This window comes from Chiloscyllium plagiosum, chromosome 14 (genome assembly GCF_004010195.1).
Source record: "Chiloscyllium plagiosum isolate BGI_BamShark_2017 chromosome 14, ASM401019v2, whole genome shotgun sequence".
In the NCBI taxonomy this organism is placed as follows: domain Eukaryota; kingdom Metazoa; phylum Chordata; class Chondrichthyes; order Orectolobiformes; family Hemiscylliidae; genus Chiloscyllium; species Chiloscyllium plagiosum.
In genome coordinates, this window is record NC_057723.1 from 15,486,569 (window position 1) to 15,510,080 (window position 23,512).

General features: G+C 39.7%; 1 protein-coding gene across 4 annotated transcripts in view; it reads right to left on the reverse strand.

Moving 5' to 3' along the window:
• glra1 (glycine receptor, alpha 1) overlaps nt 1-23,512 on the reverse strand; it is a 174,701-nt gene that overhangs the window by 134,365 nt on the left and 16,824 nt on the right. Inside the window, exon 1 of one of the 4 annotated variants that reach the window (XM_043703249.1) lies at nt 16,769-16,845. The exons of the other annotated variants lie outside the window; for them this stretch is intronic. Within the exon in view, the coding sequence (XP_043559184.1) occupies nt 16,769-16,793 (25 nt within the window). The 5' untranslated portion in view covers nt 16,794-16,845. Of the gene's footprint in view, nt 1-16,768; nt 16,846-23,512 lie in introns of those variants that run through there. 4 annotated transcript variants of the gene reach the window in all.

Genomic DNA, 23,512 nt, shown 5'->3' on the forward strand with positions numbered 1-23,512 from the left:
GCCCAAAGGTGTGAGGTATTTCTGCTCTTGGGTGGGTGAAGTTTACTCATGCAATTATATTCATTTCAGCTCAACATATCTAAGACCATAAGGCATAAGGGCAGAAGTAGGCCATTCAGCCCATTGAGTTTGCTCTACCATTCAATGAAATATGATTGATCTGATAACTCCTCACTCTACTTTCCTGCCTTTTCCTAATATCCCTTGATTCTTTCACTGAAAGATCTGTCTATGTCAGCCTTGAATATTCTTAGAGACATAGCCTCTATGGTCTTTTGGGGCAAAGAGTTCCATAGATTCACTACCTTCTGAGAGAAGAAATTCCTCCTGTCTGCATGGTAAAATGTATGGGCAGGTAGGGTGGAAGTTCTGCCTCTGCTGAGGCTTCTATGCTCCAGTTTCCAGGTGCCATATTTCAAAGGCAACTGGGTGGTATTTCACTATCTGCAATTCAACAGCATCACTCAACAAGAGTTCATTAACACCGCACACCTGTGGAGATGTAAGTGGCCAGGCAAAATGTGGCACCATGCCTTAGTGATGCCTCCATCCCGAAGGCTGTCCATGAGAGATGGGAAGTTAATTTAGTAGCAACAAGTGTCCATCCGGACTGATGGAGAAAACTTCAGCTGGAGGGGCTGTGGTAGATAGCATCATTGAAGACTCAAGAGAACTTGTCTTCAGTGCTATAAAAAGATGATTGATCTGCAATATACGACTGTCTTCTCAATACTTCATGCCCCAGTGTATTTGAGTTAGCATTGTAATGTTGCCAAGGCAAAGACTATCAGTCACAACATTAGATGCCAGACGGATGCCTCAGGTGCATCAATTTCTGCCACTTCATTGCAACAATCAATATAGCATTATTTGCTACTGCCCCTCACAAACTGCCAATGATCAGTCTTAAAACATTAAAGGAACTACAACACTCACTACGTCATGCACCATCAGCTCTCTGACCTTTTGTCACAACTAGGAAAACCTAGACACCTGATAGCTTTTCACCAAAGGCTTGGTTGGGACAAGGACACATCCAAAATCAAATTAGCTTCAGTTATTTTTTCTTTTGCCTCAGATTGGGAAATGGTGCAGTTGGATAGAGACGTCCAAGCAAATAAAAGTTCTCTCCTCGAATAAAATGATCCTACACTTGTGGACAAGTTTGCAAGGAAGCAGTGCTTTCTTTCTCCCTGTCATTGCCTTCCTATGTCAGTAAGAGAAAATGCTCAAAGACTCTGAACTGTTAACTCAATAAGAGACCTGGGTCTAACTGACCTGCTGCTTGAACTGAGAGTTTTCCATTGCTAGCAAGTAACAATTTGATTTCAGCTAGTCAACATGGTTTTGTCAAAGGCAGGTTGTGTTTCACAAACCTCATTGAGTTTTTTGACAAGGGGACCAAGCATGTAGATGAGGGTAGGGTAGTTGACGTGATATACATGGACTTCAGTAAAGCCTTTGATAAGGTTCCATATGGTAGGCTGTTGGAGAAAATGCAGAGGCATTGAATTGAGGGTGATTTAGCAGTTTGGATTAGAAACTAGTTTTCTGAAAGAAGGCAGCGAGTGGTGTTGATGGAAAATATTCAGCCTGGAGTCTGGTTACTAGTGGTGTGCCACAAGGATCTGTTTTGGGACCACTGCTGTTTGTCATTTTTAAAAATGACTTAGATGCAGGCATAGGTGGATGGATTAGTAAATTTGCAGATGACACTAAAGTCGATGGAGTAGTGGATAGTATGGAAGAATGTTACAGTTGCAGGGGGACTTGGATAAACTGCAGAATTGGGCTGAGAGGTGGCAAATGGAGTTCAATGCAGCTAAATGTGAGGTGATCCACTTTGGGAAGAATAACAGGAAGGCAGAGTACTGGGTCAATGGAAAGATTCTTGGTGTGTGAATGTGCAGAGGGATCTTGGAGTTCACATACATAGATTCCTGAAAGTTGCCATCCAGGTGGATAGTGCTGTTAAGAAGGCATACGGTGTGTTAGGTTTCATTCATAGAGGGATTGAGTTCTGGAGCCGCAATATCATGCTGCAACTGTACAAAATGCTGGTGCGGCCACACTTGGAGTATTGTGTACAGTTCTGGTCCCCATATTTCAGGAAGGACGTGGAAGCATTGGAAAAGGTGCAGAGGAGATTTACCAGGATGTTGCCTGGTCTTATGAGGAAAGGCTGAGAGACTTGTGTCTGTCCTCATTGGAATGAAGAAGGCTAAGAGGGGATTTGATAGAGACATACAAGATGATCAGAGGATTAGATAGAGTAGACAGTAAAAGTATTTTTCCTAGGATGTCAGTTGTTCGAGGGGGCACAACTACAAATTGAGGGGTGATAGATTTAAGACAGATGTCAGAGGCAGGTTCTTTATGCAAAGAATGGTAAGGGTATGGAATGCCCTACCTGCTAATGTATTCAACTCAGCCACATTATGGTGATTTAAACAATCCTTAGATATGGATGATTTTGGGATAGTGTAGGGGGACGAGCTGAGAATAGTTCACAGGTCAGCGCAACATCGAGGGCTGAATGGCCTGCTCTGCGCTGTATTGTTCTATGTTCTATGTCCTATGGCTGGCAACAACATGATCTAATTTATAAATGGAAAGGATGGGAGAAATCCCCTCATTCCACCCTATCAACATCTTTTCTTCACTAGCGCCCTACTCCCACCCCCCATCCCAAACTACTGTATAAATGCAGTTCTCTCCACACTTCACTTCAGCTCTGATGAACAGTCATCTAGACTCGAAACATTACTTTCCTCTCTCTCTCCATGCACACTGTCTGACCCGCTGTGATCTCCAACATTTGATGTTTTCAGTATAACTCCAGCATCTGCAGTAATTTGTTCTTAGCTCATTCTACTCTAATGGTTTGGACTCTTGATCCATAGGATTTTTTTTGCCAAATGTTTCATACCCATTGTAACTCTTCAAGGGTGTGTCTTGTCCCATTTCATCCTATCTGTGTATAAATGCATACGGATTTGTGTTTAAATTGAATATATCGGGGGACCCTGATTTATGAACATCTCGCTTAGAAATGCTAGTACTTATGAAAGTGATCTCATACAGCGGAGTAATTCTAAAGATCAAACATATGAACATTTCCTGCACTTATGAATGGCTCCTTTATATTGTCTTACATTGCATTCTGACTTGCATACAAATTAACTTGCAAATGGACTCCAGAAAGGAACCTGTTCACACTGCCTGTGGTTTAAATTTGCATTGTTGTAGGTAATAACAACTGTTTTGCTATGTCAAAAGCTAAGTTTCTTCATTATAAATTAGCTTTTGTGTACATTGGAGTGAAACCTGGTTTGAGATTTTTACTTCCGACATAACAGTAAATTAGATTAGATTAGATTACTTACAGTGTGGAAACAGGCCCTTCGGCCCAACAAGTCCACACCGACCCGCCGAAGCGCAACCCACCCATACCCCTACATTTACCCCTTACCTAACACTACGGGCAATTTAGCATGGCCAATTCACCTGACCTGCACATCTTTGGACTGTGGGAGGAAACCGGATCACCCGGAGGAAACCCACGCAGACATAGGGAGAACGTGCAAACTCCACACAGTCAGTCGCCTGAGGTGGGAATTGAACCCGGGTCTCTGGCGCTGTGAAGCAGCAGTGCTAACCACTGTGCCACCGTGCCGCCCACAATGTAAATGTAAAACAAATGAACTGTTTTGGATATTCAGCTGGACATTTACACTTTGAGACATCTTGAACAGTATTAGATCTTGATAACCAATGCTCTTCTCTGGTCACAGCCATAATAGTCCCTCAGACTACCTCTCTGAAGAGGGATATGTACTGTTTCAGTCTTCCCCTCCACCTTCCACCAACACAGAGACAGTCACCTCAATGAGGAATGCTATCTCAAGTAAGCTCAGGGTTACAAACTGGTGAGTACAATATTAATACACAGCTTCCAGAGGCAATAATGACAAGAGGTCTATTATAAAGAAAACTATGGGAGCACAGGCTTTAGAAGAGCCCCGTACAGATGATGAGTCTGTGGGCCCAAGCATTAATGAGCTGACAGAGATGCTGGGGCAGGCAAGGAAACATCTGGCAGAGGTCTTAGAGGTCATAGACAGACTGGAATGATGGACAAAGGGATGTCCCTGATGTCACAGTTCTGGCACGTGTGTACTTGGCTTCGTCTGTGACTGCCACGGAGTGGCAAGTCCACAGGTTCCTGCAGAACAACCAATATTTACCACTTGCGCATTGGGACCTTCCCTCCCCCACTCCATCATGGACACATTTACTCACTGGCTAGGTAAGAGGAGACTGAGAATCTTGAACTCCCCGCATTTGTCCCATTCTCTCAAGGGGCGAGGGAGCAACAGATAAGCATTTGGAGATTGTCATCTCAGGACACTGCCGAGGTGCAGTGCCATCTTACCTCTCCTCTGCCAAGGACCCAAAGAACTCCATCAAATTAGGCCAAGGAGGCCTTACTTCTGCAGAAACCTCCAGCGTTCTCTAGGCCCAGACCATCAGAATATATCCACCATAGTCATCTGAGGCAAGCTGGGAAAACAGTCAGCAGGCTTTCTCAAGCTCAGCTCTGGCTGCCAACATATAGCAATAGATAAATAAATAAATATTAAACAACATGGAAGTCATTTTGGAGGCATGTGTTGACCTCTGCACCATCTGACACTTGACATAAATATAGTGTTTCATATTATAGTCCAGTGTGCTCTTTTAGTTTGCTAAGGCTTCTGATTATTTATGTTTCCCTTGAGGACTACCTGAAGGGGTAATGCTCTCTGCACATGCTCAGATGTGCATCGTGTGAAACACTGCAAAGAGTGCTGAGGCTGTCATTCCCTGCTGCCCTCTGGGAGGAGCATGACCTTTGAAAAACAGGAACCTAAGCGAGTTGTTGGGTTTGGCAGTCAATCAGTTTAGTTTAGCCCCTCTATGTCTCTGTAATAGATGAAAGCCACTCGCAAACTGAGGTTTAAGTATAATCCCTCTGTAATTCTGCAGAAGTCCATATTGATGCTCTGGGCAGGAAGGTAAAAGGGATGTTATTGATGCCTAAGGAATGAATTAGATTAGGTAAGGTAAGATTGCCAAGTGTCAGAGGAGGATAGGACTGTCCTCTCATTAGAAACAGAGGTCAAGCCAGCACGCCTCAGATGAAGGGAGAGGTTGAGAAGGAAATTCCTTCATGGTAATCTCAACCAGTGTGGCATTCTGCATTTCAAGCCAACTGCTCAGCCAAATGAAATAACTGACCCCCAAGATTAAATTATAATCAACGAGAAACAATTCAGGGCAGGAATGTTTCTGCACCATAATTGGCTTGTTTTGATTATCCACATATATTAATATAAACTTACTCACCCTCAAAACTGGCTCTATCAGGCCTCTTTCAATAGTGTTCTGGCTTCTTCAGCACTCGGATCAGCAATAGCTTCCCTAATACCTCTTATGACACACCTTCTTCCTTATTTGAGAAGACAGGGCAGTGGTCCATCTCCCCATCATTCATATTCTCACTCTATCTTTGAGCAATGTTTTGCAGGGCACAGCAAACAATCACTAGATACCCTGTTGCATTCCTCTTGAGCGATTTAGGCAATTATCTGTTCAATTATCACCCTAGTGAATGCATGAGCAGTCTTATAGCTCTGTTTGTTATCAGACTGATGGTGTCACACTGGAGCCATTAGATATGTCCTCTTTGTGACTTGCAACCAACCCTGGAGTTAATGTAGATGAGAGAACATTTGAAGAATCTGGGCACTTGCTGTAAATATTGCCTGTTTTCACAAATGTGCTGAACATCATGTGAGCAAATTCATCTGGCTGGATGATACCTTGCAGCTGATGGTCCCTTGTCCCTGACAGAGCCCAGTGGTGGCTACTAATCTGACATCTTGGGCACCTTGACATTCTGGATCAATAGTGAACTGGATTTGCTTTCCCATAAAGGGGTATTGATGAACTCAGCTGAAAATGTGTTGCTGGAAAAGCGCAGCAGGTTAGGCAGCATCCAGGGAACAGGAGAATACGTTTCGGGCATAAGCCCTTCTTCAGGAAGGGCTTATTCCTGAAGAAGGGCTTATGCCCGAAATGTCAATTCTCCTGTTTCCTGGATGCTGCCTGACCAGCTGTGCTTTTCCAGCAACACATTTTCAGCTCTGATCTCCAGCATCTGCAGACCTCACTTTCTCCTTATTGATGAACTCACAACTGTAGCTCAACCAGTGCCATACATGCACCCAATTGAAGTTTGAAAGTGACCAGTGGTGAGGAAGTCCAATGTTTCTGTGATCTTCAGTGCTACAGACATAGTGCCATCTCCAGAGATACCAAGCTGCAGATTTGTCTGTGGGAGGTTACAGGTGTAGGTGGCATTGACCCTAGTCATGCAACGATCTCTCTGGAATTGCATTTCTCTCATCTGCAAATAACTACATACCTTCAGTACATTCTCTCCAGCCACACTGCTCAATGGCATTGAAGACCCTGGTTCCACTCTCCAGGTGCTGCTTGTCCATCCACAGTTGGGTACCCCTGAGCCTCATGTTGATGGCTCTGATGGTACTGGGTATTCCTGCTTGTATCCCTCCTCCTTCTTAACCTCAGCCAATATAGCTGCTAGGTTATTGCCCGATTTTCCTGCTCCTCGGATGCTGCCTGATGACCTACTGTACTTTTCCAGCACCACACTCTCTATTCTGATCTCCAGCATCTGCAGTCCTCCCTTTTGCCTAGCATAGGTTAAAGCAGTCAAACATCTAGAATAGAGTTACTGTTCTCTGAAGAAATGTCAGGAATGAAATGTTTGTTTTCCACTTGTGATCTTGATATCGTCAATCTATCCTTTGGGTCCTTATCAGACTGCTCAGGTACTGGGTGAAAACGTGACCTCCAGCCACCTCTACATGGTGAGGTGCATCCTTCATGACCCATGATTGATTTACCTCTTCCGTATTCAGCCATGTACAAGTTTCTTGTAATCTTGATCTTTACATAGCTTTCCATGCTTGAGGCAATTAGCGCAATCTGATTCTTGGCACCTTCATTATTCCATGTAATTCTGCTGTGCAACCTTGGAATCTACAGCCTGTATACATGTTTCAACTGCATGTCCTTTTTTTTATCTGACTCATGAGTTGGTGGATGCTCTGTAAATTCATGGATGTGTGTACAATAACCACTTTGCCATCACCACTATTGGTGTGTCTTAGATTCCTTTCTTCTCAGAGTTAAATAAATCATGTGATCTGGTTAAGATGTTCATGTTCAGCGTCCGCAAAGCTTATTTGCCATTATTCTGCTGCCAGTGCTTCCCAAAGGGCATTTATGCAATTGTTCATTTCTGATTTAATTCCTTATTTGGGTGTGTTTTAATTGCATATGAACAAGTGCAAACAGGACTCAGCCCCCTGTATTCTCTGTGAGGCTTTCTTTCGCAAATGATTTAGGAAAGGGATGTTGCTTGTCAATTTTTCATTTTATTAATTTATTTTCTACCCTTCCTGAGTAAACTGCACCTTTTCCCGTCACTATGGATAGCCTTCTCCTTTCCTCTGGTGGGACACCATCTTTCTTCAATCCTCATGACTTTTAGCCATTTTACAGCAATCTCCATTGATATTTCTACATTTCCCCATGATCCCACTTTCATCTAGACCCCATACTCAGCCTTAGCCTTGCATCATCCATTCTCTCTCCCTCCCCAGTGCACTCATCACTCCAATTGTGTTCCCCATTACAAATCAACAGCACCAACAATCCCTTTCCCCATCACTCTTTCTTCCATCTGCATGCCAGTTTCATTCCTTCATTCCCAAGGATTTTTCTGGTGCCACTGACAATCCACTCATTATTGTTCTATTCTTGACTGGACCAAACTGAAGGAGAAAGTGAGGACTACAGGTCCTGGAGACCAGGATCGAGAAGGTGGTGCTGGAAAAGCGCAGCAGGTCAGGCAACATCCGAGGAGCAGGAAAATAGACGTTTCAGGCATAAGCCCTTGATCATGACCAAACCTATCCCACCCTTATCTGAAGCTTATGATTTGTGCCCTGTTTTGAGTTAAGTGCTTTTTTTTTAAGTTAAGCCCTGTTTGTTTGTCCCAGTCAGATTACTGATATGGGCAAACATGGTTGACTCACTTGGGCAGGCTTGTTGATGTGATCAGATTTCACACTGTAAATGCTCAAGTACTGCAAGGGCATGACTGCACATGACAAAAAGTTATCGTGAGGTGATAGATTTGATCAGATTTCACTCCTTGCACTTGCAACCATTTGTGCAAAGAAAGATTTTGTTCTGTTGGTGCCAAGTTATTGAAGGAATTTGTACTCTCTGGAAGTTGATGTAAGAAATCCACCATAAGGTACACAATTCATGTATTAAGATGGGTTTATGCACACGAGTGTTTTCCCACTTTAACCGGCCAACATTAAATGCAATCCCATTGAGCTGGCAGGTTAACAAGTATTCATGGAATGCTAATAAATATAAAAGAGGTACACCAACCCACATGACAAATTGTGATAATCTAATACCAAAAGGTTCACCCGCCATCGAGAAACTGATTTTTTTTTTGTCTCCAACTCAAATAGGTTCCATGCTTGCTCTTCTAAAATGTCTAAGTGAACCCAGATTTCACACAGGTTTGATTCTGTCCTCGGGTGACTGTCTATATGGAGTTTGTACATTCTTCCTGTGTCTGCATGGATTTCCTCTAGGTACTCCAGTTTCCTCCCACAACCCAAAGATGTGCATGCTGAATTGCCTATAGTGTCTTTGGGAAATGCAGGGTTACAGGGATAGGGTAGGGGGTGGGTCTTAGCTGGATGGTGTTTGGAAGGGGTGGTATGGACTCAATGGACTGAATGGCCTGCTTCCACACTGTAGGCGTTCTATGATTCCACTGACTACAAGAAATAGAAGAACACAGATTAAAAGGGTAGTGTAGGGGGAAGAGATCCAGTGTGATTGTTGCTTTCATTTCTTCACTAAGTACCTCAGAATGCAAAGGCCCAAGGTTCAACTCTTTGTTACTTTTTTATATTATTCAGTGGATTAATAGTGATGAATCTGATTGACCAAACTTATAAAATAATTTGGGTTTTAGTGTTATTGAGGGGAGAAACAAACAATGTTGTCGCATCAATACAACAATTACTTTTGAATTAAATGTGTGATAATTCTGAATCTCTGAGACAAATGCTTAGTTGCAAAGCTGTCTTTGCTGCAGATAGGAGTGCTATGATTTACAGAAGCAGTCAGGTACATTATGATTCACTATTTTGCACTCCTTCATTCATTACCACTTATGATGCAATCACAATGACTTACAGCTGACTTTTAGAACTCTTTGGCAATCTCAGAATTTTGCTGACTTTGTATTGTATGATTTACCTGAAGAGATATCATTAAGTAACCAATATAAATTGGCTGCTATCTCTCATGTGTGGAAATTAAAGAGGAAAGAATGTCTCAAACACTTTTTAGATACACCCCTTAAAATTCTATCCATTTTCTAGAAGTTTGAAGAGAAGGGCAAGGTTGTAGAAGTGATGATTTGTGTTGCTCATCTCACCCAGCTTAAATAAGATTTTTAAGAATCACTGGTAATTCTTTCTATAATGCAGCTGGCATCATCGGTAATAATCATTATTGAAAAGATCTAAACAAAGCTTGATGTACAATACCACAATATACTCTTATTTACTACTTCAGTGGCAGTTAATGATATATTGGCTACTTGGGGGTTGGTTTAGCCTAGTTGGCTGGACGGTTGGTTTGCAAAGCATTGTAATCAACAGTGTGGGTTCAGTCTTCACATTGGCTGAGGTCATTATGGAGGGCTCTTCTTCTTAACCTCTCTCCCCTTGCCTGAGGTATGATGGCCCTCATGTTAAATCACTATTAGTCATCTCTCTCTAGTGGGAGAGCAGCCTTATGGTTTGGTAAGACCATGACTCGTGAGATGCCAAGCAAATTTGGCTGAGAGGAGCTCTGAGCTACATCAATGAATAGTTGAATGTGGACAGTGCATCTCCTTTTTGATCTTTTAGCATCCCGTAATATATGGTATACTACCTTTTTCCTCAAGAGAAGTTGTTGGAAAAAATTGCATAGACCTTTGATGACTTTGTAATTGCTCTGTGTAGATTTTTATTTCTGTGTAGGAGAACTGGAGCATAAAATCATAATTTTGTAAGATGACACTTGTCATGTCCTCCTGGCTTTCTCTTTTTTGAACACATTATGTCCTTTTTAGGTAAGATGTCTGGTGCCTCTTTTTTTTATTCTTCTTGTCTTCCTCTTCAGATACAACATTAGAGTTTGTATGAGGGATCTGAGACAGAATGTTGGATGGACTGTCTGTGAGGAAATCAATGCATGTTTTGTTAACATATGCCTTTGAACTGCACTCTTGTTTTGTTGTAGACATTGCTGGCTGGGCCAGCATTTATTGCCAATCCATAATTGTCTTTGAAAAGCTGGTCATGGTGAACTGCCTCCATGAACTGTTACAATCCATTTGTGTATTTACACCTATAGTACTGTTGCTGGAAAAGCGCAGCAGGTCAGGCAGCATCCAGGGAACAGGAGAATTGACGTTTCGGGCATAAGCCCTTCTTCAGGAATCCTGTAGTACTGTCAGGCGGGATTTGACCCAGCAACAACAAAGGGATAGCAATGTATTTCCAAGTCAAGATGGTGAGTGACTTGGAGGGGAACTTGCGGGTGATGATGTTCTCTTGTATCTGTTGCTCTTGTCCTTCTAGAAGGTGTGGTCTTGAGTTTGGAAGATAATTTCTAAGGACCCTTAGTGGATTTCAAAGCAGAGCATCTTGTACATGATAAACATTGCTGTTACTGTGCGTCAGTGTCATTGAAGAAATTGTGCCAATCAAGGGGGCTGTTTTATCTGGATGGTGTTAAGCTGCCTAGAGTTGTTACGCTGCACTCATCAAAGCAAGTCAGGAGTATGCCATTGAACTCCTGACTTGTGCATTATAGATGGTGGACAGGCTTTGGGAATTCAGAGGTAAGGTTCTTGCTACAGGATTCCTAGATGTTGACCTCCTTTTCTAGCCACAGTGTTTATTTGCTAGTCCACTTCAGTTTCTGGTCAATAGTAACCTGCAGGATGTTAATATTAGGAGATTCAGTGAAGTAGTGCCATGATTTAAAAAATGATTGACTGAGGCATTGAATTAATTTTTAATGCTCAAAATATAATGGTTGTAGATCAAAGCTGACAATTATTATGCTTTTACACACCTTATGTTACTGGTATTCATACAAGGGAATAACTTTTATTTATGTAGCATCTTTCATGACCTCAATATATCCCAAGCACATTACTGCCACAAAATTACTTTTGAATGCAGTGACTGTTACAGTGTAGGATACAGAGTGGCCAGTTTGTGCTCAATAAGTTCCCACAGCCAGCGACAAAACAAATGATCAGATGTAGTTTGAGGTCAGGGGTATTCTCTGAACAGTGCACTGGCATCTTTCATTTCCACCTGAGAAGGTAAGTGATGCCCTGTTATAATATTTCCTTAGAGAGGTGACATCTCTGCCAGTGCAACATACCCTCTATACTACACGTGCCGTTCTAGAATGAAGTGTTCCGGTCTCTGACTTGAGTCCACAATGTCTCAACCAGTGAAATGCTACTACTGAATTAAGGCTAAGAACTGGATATTATGAATTTTGTATTAAGTAAATTATTAGGTTTTACTTGTAAGTAAGATACCTGTTTACCAGAATCAAAATATCAGTTGACTTTGTTGCTCTCATTCATAAAATTAAACTGTTATAACCATTTTGACTTCAGCAGCAGTCAATAGCTCATTTCCCCATCCTTACCCATTCCTTATTAACCTTTATCATGACCCACCAACCATACTTTCATTGTGAGGCTGTTAGGAGTTTCTGCACTTGTCCCCATTCTTTTCATTAAATTATGAACAACTTTACATTAGAAGTATTTTAGCTGAGACATTCCACTGTTCCTTATGCCCAACTAATTGTCTTGATTTCATTTTCATTTCTATGTGTTACAGTAATGCCATATTAAATTCCACAAGTAGATATAATTTTGTATGCAATTTTCTACAACACATCACTGAGGAAGAACAAGTTGTTGACAAGATCACACTTTTGCAGCTGGTAAACTTGTATTATGCATGAATAAAAAGACTCACTTTCTTTCTAGTACCACATTCAGATTGTTTATAATTAAGCTTGTAAAGAACAACTAAGCTGGGACTTCTGATCAATGAATCTTTTTCTAATGTTTCCATTTACTACTCCTAACCCAACCTAAACTTCTTCTGTCTCAACGTCAAGTCCTGAAGGCATCAGTTTTGTGGTAGATTTTAATGGTCAATAGAGTTGCATTATTTTCTGTTCCTATCCATGCTAAAATTTAAACTTCTTAGTTTTTCCATAAACACATAAAGAAAATGCATGTTTATAAAATTATTAAAACTTATAGATTTATTGATGAGTTCAGGAGATTGTATTATAATAGGTTACTGGAACAGAGATGTATTCTAATTCTTAAACAAATGCCAGGATTTCATTAGGAATTTAGGAACTTAGGAGTTTAGGTGGCACAGTGGTCTCACAATGCCAGGGAACCATGTTCTATTCCAGCCTCAGGCAATTGTCTGTGTGGAGTTTGCACATTTTCCCTGTGTCTGCATGGGTTTCCTCCCACAGTCCAAAGTTGTGCAGTTCAGGTGAATTAGTCATGCTAAATCACCCAATGTTTTGGGTGCGTTAGTCAGAGAGAATTGGGTCTGGGTGCGTTACCCTTCAAAGAGTTGGTGTGGACTTGTTGGACCAGATGGCCTGTTTCCCCACTGAGGGGAATCTAATCTAAACTTTCTCTGTACACCTCACTTGAATTAATATAATTTATTCATCAGTTTACAACTTTAATTTCCTGATATCCTGTATTCTGCCATTATATTTGTTTGGTTTGCGACAGAGTAAAATTATGTACTTTATCAAATATCTCAAATCTATTAAATGTTGGTCTTCTAAATTAAACTTGAGATGGGAAAATTGAGAGGGTTTGTGATGAAAATAGCTGGAGTGAACCTATTACCCATTTCCAGCCCCATGACATATTTTTGGGTTCTTCTGCATGTTCAACCAGACAATCTTCCAAATTGGAGAATTACTAGATACAAATCAGCATAACAGAATCTAACTGAAATTTTGAGTGACAACTCGGTGAAGCCTGCATTCTAAATGCACGACTGACTTATACAGAACGGTGTCATGCTCACAAAGTATGAAGAGAAATCTAACTTTCTTTCAGGAAATTATAATCACTTGTTTCATTTATAAATTGGTGTCGTACTGCATTTGAAATGTCTCGTATAAAAAAAAGAGTATGCAACATAGTTGCTTTTAGAAATTTCCAGCAGTCACCAGAACAAAATCTCTCTGGAATGTCATACTTCCATTTGTATAAACATTGTTTTCGTTCTTTTCTATGTGTGTTACTTCAGTGTTTATACCTCAGTCAGTTCTGAACAAAGGAAACCATTAAAACTCATTGTGGCTGAAATGTTGCAAATGGCCTCACAGTTACCTCCTACAATGCACATGCTTTTTTGATGAGAGTCATCAAAATCACTTTGTTAATTTGAATTGTCCCATTTCAGGATTGTGGTTGCATGACTGGTTTCAGAACAAATTCAATTTTAATGTTAAAAACTCCTTTCTTTGACTTCTTTACATCATCAGGATAGACAACAAACAGTTCCAGATTCAGTTGTAGCCTGCCTCGAATTTTGACTTTCTTGGAAACCTGATTTCCCAGAAGAAAACTGAATTTTCACCTGAAAAGTGAGTTAATTCTCAATCTACATGAATCCCATTCTTACCCCAAGATTGCACTCAAACTCTTACATTTGAATACATAATTATGGGTGCAATTTTGTCAATTGGAAGAAGGAAGTTTTGAAAACAATATGATCATTTAGGTGATTCATGTTAAAAAGGCTGAGCTATTTTTAGAACAGCCCAATCAAACAAGATGTGGCAGATATGCAGTGTACATCAGTCACATGACATTGCTTTGTGGGGAATAGCATTTACACATAAGTTTCACAAGGACTGTGATGACTTCTCTGAATGATGCTGGAAGATTTTCAATGCCTTTGCATGTTATGCATTAGTTTTGGGAAATTCCAACTTAAAATGACAGATAAATACAAAATCGCTGTCAAATGAAACTCAGCAGACCAAACTATTTAATCATCGTAGTAGTGATGCCAATTTTTATGTCACAGACAAGTTAGACATGCCACTTAATGATTCCAATGCCATTGTTTTGACTTACATTACAAGTACTTCAATAATTTAGAGCACTTCATTCATTCCAAACAAGAAACTTGATATCAAATACAAACTATGCTATTTTCAAGAGCATTGAAAGGAAAAATGATGTCAATATTTTGTGGGTCTCATTAAATAGAAGGTTTACATTGAAATGGAACACCTTTCAATAAACTTCAAAGATGAGAGCTGTTTCAGAGTGATCACTTCCGAAACAATTTTCTCTCAAATAATCATCAGTATAATGAAGTTTTAAAATTATAGAGGAATTCTGGTGGGAATGTTATGATATTGATCAGGTTTAAATCCTTCACTCGGAGTAAAATGCTCAGTCTTCTACAATGTCAGAAATGTAGTTACAAATAAAACATTACAATTCTTTCATTGATTATTATTGCAAAGCAGTGTGTTTATCCAGAGTAGTAGAATAAATTGTGTTCATAAGATTGTAGACATATTAAAGCAGGAAAAGGTGGACACAATACACATGGAATATATGCATCATGGATTCAAATAACATGACAGACTTCTCTTCTTGATATAATCTTCATTAAATTATCTAATTTTTACCAGACCAGTCTCTTTCATGAAAGCTTGCGCATGGACTAATGAACACACTCACTCAAGCTAAACTATTATTATGAAAGTACATTAGCATGATTACCAACAATATTACAGTCTTCCCAGTTATATCCAGTCAACATAATATCTCTACTACAAATTGCAAAATTTGTCCCAGGGTCACAGGATACTTAAGAATGGGGAAACCATTTGCCCAGTAATTTATCCAACAAAGAAGAGTCTTGGGTCTCTCAATTTCAGCATACAATTAATTTAGTTAGAAAAGAAAGAATTTCCATCTTCAATACGCTACCTTATACTTCTTTCCATACTTGATGTGAAGAAGAATGTTCTGACACTATTTCAGTATTTTAATAACAATGTATACACTTGTCTTACTGTTGCTTGTTGATTTAAAATGTTTTGCATTTGATTTTTCCATTCTATAACAATCTTCTCTAGTTGAATAACATCACTTCTCAAGCGTTTGCCTTCAAGGCTGAAAAATTTAAATCTCTTCAGGATTTTTTCATATTATCTAGGCTATTTAACACTACAGATAAGCCTCATAACTTGTACTTAAACTATGGCTCAGCAATCAATATGTTTACTGTATAGAGTCATACAGTCATAGGGATGTACAGCACGGAAACAGACCCTTCAGTCCAACCTATCCATGCCGGCCAGATATCCCAACCCAATCTTGTCCCACTTGTCAGCATCCGACCCATATCCCTCCAAACTCTTCCTATTCGTACACACATCCAAATGCCTTTTAAATGTTGCAATTGTACCCGTCTCCACCACTTTCTCTGGCAGCTCATTCCATACATGTACTGACCTCTCTGTGAAAAAGTTGCCCCTCTCACCCTAAACCTATAGCCTCTAGTTCTGGACTCCCCCCCACCAGAGAAAAGATTTTGTCTATTTACCTATCCATGCCCCTCATAATTTTGTAAACCTCTATAAGGTCACTCCTCAACCTCCAACACTCCAGGGAAAATAGCCTCTCCCTCTCTCTCTCTCTCAAATTGTCCAATCCTTGCAACATGCTTGTAAATCTTTTCTGAACCCTCTCAAGTTTCACAACATCTTTCCAATAGGAAAGAGACCAGAATTGCATGCAATATTCCAACAGTGGTCTAACCAATGTCCTGTACAGCCACAACATGACCTTCCAACTCCTGTATTCAATACTCTGACCAATAAAGGAAAGCATACCAAACACTTTCTTCACTATATTATTTACCTGCGACTCCACTTTCAAGGAGTTATGAACCTGCACTCCAAGATCTCTTTGTTCAACAACAATCACTAGGACCTTACCATTAAGTCTTGCTAAGATTTGCTTTCCCAAAATGTGGCACCTCGCATTTTTCTGAATTAACCTCCATCTGCCACTTCTCAGCCCATTGGCCCATCTGACCCAAGGTCCTGTTGTAATCTGAGGTAACCTTCTTCGCTGTCCACTACACCTCCAATTACGGTGTCATCTGCAAACTTACTAACTATACCTCTTATGCTCACATCTAAATCATTTATATAAATGATGAAAAATAGTGGATCCAGCACCGATCCTTGTGGCACTCCACTGGTCACAGGCCTCCAGTTTGAAAAACAACCTTCCACCACCACCTTCTGTCTTCTACCTTTGAGCCAGTTCTGTATCCAAATGACTAGTTCTCCCTCTATTCCGTGATGTGAATTCCCTAAGAACCATCCTGAGATTTCTGTCAGCTAAAGGAAGTCATTTGATTAAGTGCTAGGAGAAGAAAGAGACAATGCAAATTAAACCATGAATGAAGACATAAATATTCCTTACCAGAGTAGAAGACAAGCAGCATCATCAGAAATCCAGAGATAGCTTGTCAAAGGAAGCAGAGTGATGTCCTATCTTACTTGAACCTGTGTGAAGTCCATTGTAAAAAGAACCTGAGAGGCTAAGGTCTAAACAAGTGATCTTGCCTCTCTATGTGCTGGTGATTTATTGATCTACTTTTGCAAAGCGTGCTCTCCAAAGTAATGGTTCACAGATTAAAATAAATAAAAGTCAATTGTTTTGATTCTCATGAGAGAACAGTAAACCAAAATAACAATTTACTGAATGACCTCCAAATGGAGAAATTATCAACAAGATTTAACTTTTTGTAGCTTTTACTTTAACACGAATTAACAGGCAAATGATAATTCAACTGCTTTAAATTGACAATATGACAAAGATGCATCTTATGCAACCATAAATTCTGCATCATGCTGTATACATACGTGTGGCGCTTGGCACAACATTACTACATAGATTTATATATACTGTACTGTTCTTTATTCGGAGTTCACGCAGGTTAGGTCAGGAGCTGTATCCAGGTCATGGCACTCCTGATGGTGTGCAATCCGAAAGTTATTTTTCAACCAGTCAATGAATAACACCCTGTTCATTGTCTGGCCACTCCTGACACAAACCTTCAGCTCTTTCCATGCTTGAATAATTGACATCACCTTTTTAGAACTTAGTTCCCTTTACCTCACTCACTCCCTTGTGGCTTCCAGATGTTTATTGTTCTTCCGACTGCTGAACAGAATACTAATCTTCTTGTATTGAGTTAACTCAGCTGCTCTTTCAGGCTCTGTCTTATTTCCCCTTGTGTCTACATTCATGGACTGATCACTTTCTGCCCATAGATTTCCATTGTATCTGCAGCTCTCCTTTATGTCTGGCTACAATTTAATGTGTTCACTTCCTCACATTGGTACTGTTCCTTGTCAAAAGTCACTAGACCATTCTTCAATATATGTCCTTATCCAAGATAAATTAATTTGTAAAGATATGCTTATGTATAGATTGGAAAGGGGTGGTGCGAATACGCTGAATCTGCTACAGTTGTCAAAGGTATGCTCTGCAAAACTATCTTTCCAAAATAACTGTTGTGGTTGTATTTTCTGAAATTGATATTTTTGATACAGATAACAGCTCATAACTAGGGAATGGTTGCATAACTGTGAGATAGTTGAGTTTGGTACCATTCAAAAGGCAAGTGCACCAGATATCATGTGGCTAAACAACTACTTGCAGAAGGAACATGCTGAGAAACCAACTGTGCATGATATTATGGACTATGTTAAGCTTGATATAGGCCCATCAGAAACTAATCACATACCCCAGAAGCCAATGAAAGGGTTACAGATGGATTGACAAGAGGACAGTTGCTGTATGTTCAAAGACTCAAAGGAAGCTAAGAACACACATTGGCATGGTGCTGTCGGAAATGAGACCATCAAGGAAGGTCCTGCTGAAAGCAAATTGATCCTATTTAGATTAGATTCAATCAAGCTACAGTTTATTTAGACAGTCAAGCTAGACTGACTACTGAGAGGGTAATTGTATCTTTTCTAAATTACATGTATTTATTTAACTTGTAATCTTTTTGCTAGTTAAAGCAATTGGATTTACAATGAAATTGAGTCAGTTATGATTCTAAAGTCTTAGACATTACAAATTGATCACTTAAAATTATGCAAAATTTTAAAACTCATTTTCAAACATTCTTAAAAACAACTATATATTGTGAAGACACTTTAAATAATTTATCAATTCCTTTTCTGTACTGCTTCCAGATCGAATGTTGTTACACAACATAAGACTGATGCCACATCAATGGTTAGATTTAGTGTGATGACTAGATAGCATAGTGAAGTTGAAATATGGTAATTGTTTGAGAATGATGACTTAGTTACCACATGCTGACAGCATTGTGATGAATCTTTCCAGATGGCTTTAGGAAAGGGGGCCCAAATGGTTTTCCACGTTTGTCTTGTGATTTTGTAAACACCTTTTTAGCAACACGATTGAAGTAGCACCACTCACTGCGTAAGTTGTAATGTTAATGCTAGTTTCTGTTTAAACTATTCAGTTAACAACTAATTAGAACTCTGGTGAATACAAGAGTTAGACTAATTGCTTTCCATAAATACATTTGATTTACCAAAGATTGTGACTTAAATCAAGTTTTAAAGCTTTTAAAAATCTTTCTAAAGATGGGGCTGAGTTATATATCAAGCATAAAATATGATTCACTGGGTGTTGGTACAGGAGACCACATTTCAGTTCACCAGTCACTCTGTCAGCTATTTGGTACTCTGACACATTTTCTTAGCAAATCAGACCATACCTCTGCTTGATCCTACAAGGTGACTAAAATCCTAAGGATATTTCTCTGAGCTGAAATGTTAAAGCCAACTCCTAATGCAAGTCCAGCCATAAATACACATTGTCTTGTATCCTGTGTGTCAACCGGAATGTATATTTTCTTGCTGGAAAGGATATCGTATATCCAGGATCTACATTTGTCTTTTATCCATCAAAATCATTTGTCTTAGTTTAAAAATGTTCTTCTATCAGAAATGAGTGTGAAATCACAGTGTAAGGTTGATCTATAGAATTACAAGAGTTGAAGTATATGTGAAGCTCCAGTATGCAATCTAGTCAGAAACAGATTCAGGTGGCAAAGGAAACCAGTCAAAAGCAGTTGATGTCAAACTTGGTTCCAGAAGTAAAGCTCTTGACATTGAAAAATAAGCATCAGATGCATATTATTATGTTCATATCAGCAAGATCAATAATGTTTGACTTGGGAATCTTTTTCAATCAATTAGTTGCATTATACAGATGAAAGATTACATGCAAATTGAAATGTTGGTACTGGATACTGGAACATTGTATGTTCTGCCATAATATAGTTACACTGAAGTTTTATTGCCAATTTCACTCCATTATATCAACTTCACTTTATTGGGAAATCTTTTAAAAGTGGTGGCATTCATGCAAAAGAAAGCAAAAATATCACTGCATCTCTTACTACAATGGCCTTGTGCCCAAGGCAAATTTACTATTTTAACACAAAAGGAATTAGTGTGAATCTGGCTCCAAAGGTTGATGCAGCAATGCTTATATTATCTCCCATAACATAAGAAACTGAGAATAGATACCAAAATACTGAAAGTCCAAAAGACTACAACTAACTATTATCTACAAAGTTAAAAATCACACAACACCAGGTTATAGTCCAACAGGTTTAATTGGAAACACACTAAGCTAGTTTGCTTCCAATTAAACCTGTTGGACTATAACCTGGTGTTGTGTGATTTTTAACTTTGCACACCCCAGTCCAACACCGGCATCTCCAAATCATGACTATTATCTACAAACATTGCATTCCTCAGGTACATAACTATTTGGGGTAACATTAGTTTACAACAGGGAAGCAAGCTGCCAGTAGAGTGTCATGTTTTGCTTGATCTGCGGTAAGATATGGCACAAGGTCTTTATTCCCTCTTGCAAGATGCAGTGATGATATTATGAGCATGCCTCTTAACATACTGACGAGGAAATAAAACACATTTCCCCTTTTCCAAAGATAAAAACTTGTTCCAAACAGGCATGAATGAATTACATAAGTATATGTTTCAAATAGGTAAGAACAGTGTTTATTAAACTAACAATACAAATGTCACTCTAACACTTTGGAGGTTTGACAACTCATCATGATTTGGTAATCATGTACCTGTCTGGAGGCATATGCATTGTTTTCTGATGCACCAGTTTGACAACTTGCTTATCACTCACCATCACCACATATATCAGAGTTGGTCTGAATTCAGTTCTGATGAAGCGTCACCAGATTTGAAATGTTAATTCTGATTTCTCTTCACAAATGTTGCTAGACCTGCTCAGCTTTTCCAGCAATTTCTGTATTTGTTTCTGATTTACAGCATCCACAGTTCTTTCAGTTTTTATTTAATATTAATATATTTTTGCTCTTTATTGGGAAACATTGGGCCACTGCCTTTGTTTCCAACTTCAAGGTTTATTGATTATCCACCAACTCAAACCCACTCCCTGACAATTAGTTAAGGCTGAACCAAACCATTGGAACCTTGGTGTCATATTTCACCCAAGACGAGATTTAAACCACATATCCACATTATGTTCAACATCACCTACTTTGACTTCAGTATCATCAGATTCAGTCCCTGCCTTAGCCTAATAAATGCTGAAACTTTCAACCACATCTTTGTTATCTCTAGACTCTATCAAAGCTCTCCTTGCCATCCTCCAATTTGTAAAACTACATAAAAGCTTGTCCAAACTTCTGTTGCCTATTTCTTAAATTACACAAAGTCTTATTCCTTCATCACCTCTGTGCTTGGTGACCTACATTAATCTTGTCTATTAATTCCTCAACTTGCTCAACTGTAACCTCCTCCTGCCTGACAAGCCTTTGCAATCTCTGAGTTCCTCTAATTCTGGTCTCCTCAGCATTCCCAACTTTAATTGTTGCATCTCTGGTAGTTGGGCATTCAACTGTTAGGTCTCCATGCTCAGGAATTCTCTTCTTAAGCCTATCTTTGATCATGCTTTTGGTGAATGGGTCATGAAATGGAGGGCTCAGTTAAAGGTGAATGGAACAAATCAAAGTAGGAGGAAAATATCTTTTATATCATATGGTTAATCTGGAATGCATTGCCCAAGACCATGGCAGAGGCAGGTTCAATCATGGCTTCTGAAAGAAATAAGCTGAATGGACAAAAGAATCAAGAGTGTGAGGAAAGGATGGATATTGAGAAGTGCTCTTGCAGTGAGCTAATACAGACACAAAGCACTGAATTCCCCTGTTGTATGAACAATCCTTCTTGGTGAACACTGAGCTATACAAAGCTGTCAGCATTTCAGTTTACCATTTGAGTTGCTGCCCCATCCCCTTTTATAGTATGGGTCTACTTGGTAGAGGTAAAACACTTGCTAGTCTAACAAGAGATCAGGCAGCTCAGGAGATGGAGAAGTCAATGTTTCAGGTGTAACCCTTCTTAACGTTAACTTCTCCACCTCCTGATGCTGCCTGGCCTGCTGTGTTCTTCCAGTCTCCTGCTTATCTACGTTGGATTCCAGCATCTGCAGTTTTTTTTGTCTCTAGTCTAACAAGAAAAGCTTCTTGGCAAATGGAAATAAGTTTATTGTATTTATCAAAAATGTACACGTTATGTCAAAATGATAGACATCACTGTAGAGAATATGAGGAGACCTGGATGATAGATCTTACTGCAACGAGATTCTAACCTATTTACCCACCAAGTCCAGCTGACATTGTTGTGGGTAGTGTTCAAGACACTTCTCAACCTTCAGGCCTTTAAAATCTCCACAAGCCTCTTCAGCCCATTAATTGTAAACATCTTTAACAATGATTACATTCACTGCCACTCCTCTACTCTCCAAATATCTGGCTTCATAAATTCAAATAGGCTGGAGGTTTCTCTGCTCTCTTGGAATGTATTCTCTTCAGACTTGGAAGAATGGTAGGTTTACGGGTTGAAGACTGTTGACTTTGATTCTTTTTATGATGTTGAGAGGGCTGAATGTCCCCTTTTTTTGTGTTCCTCATTGGGATTTATCCCAGTCAAGCAGGGGTGTGGACAATCAATCCACAATAGGATGAGGTTCCTGTAGTTTCATTGTACAAATTCTTCTGTTGTATGAACAATTTAGGAGTTCTGTTCATCTGCAGCTCTTTGAATAAGTGTACCTTTGTTGTTAATGTCCTCGATCCACATCTGTTCCTCTCAGCCCAATTGTGTCAACTATCTCATGTGCCATACTTATTATTATAATATGTGTTCTGTGATACATGATTGGACTCTGTATACATCTTGATGATTCCATGAGTATAAATGAGGGGTCAACATCTTCGGTAGGATGGGAAGCTGAAATATCAGCATTCTTTCCATCATCAACTTTGATGGTGATAGACTATGGTGGAACAGTAATTTGGCAAAGCTGTACAGAATCAGCATTTTTCTTTAGAATTGGCTCAACTATCTGGAGATCATGCTTGGCTTCCTCATTCAATTCTGGATATCTGGATAGTGTTTTACATGTTCAAATCAAAACCTGGCTGCAAATTGACTGATGCATTTTTAATGATTCCCAGTTGATGGAAAACTGCACAAATCAGAGCCCAAAGATATTTAATTTTTGCACTCAACTAATGAGGTACTTATTCACTGATATGTATTCAAACGAGGCTATTGATGTTCTTTAGCAATAGAACACAAGTTAATTACACAAGAAACAAACTTAGACAGAAGACACTTAGAAAAATCTTAACACAAACATGAAAACAAAGTTTCAACCTTTTCTCAACACTATCCTTTCTGGAATATTCAATTCCAGTGAAAGTCCACTCATAAGTGGGTCAAAAGCTTTGCTTTCAAAGCTACATTCTTGCTAACACATTCCCATCCATTAGTGAGACCAGGGATTCATTCAAGACCGCGTTAGGGAACTGGAGCTGGAGTTGGATGAACTTAGGATCATTCGGGAGGCAGAGGGGGTCATAGATCGGAGCTTTAGGGAAGTAGTAACTCCAAAGATGGCAGATAGATGGGTGACAGTGAGGGGGACTGGGAGGAAGCAGCCAGTGCAGGGACCCCCTGTGGCCGTTCCCCTCAAGAACAAGTATACCGTTTTGGATACTTGTGGAGGGGATGACTTACCAGGGGTAAGTAACGGGGCCCAGGC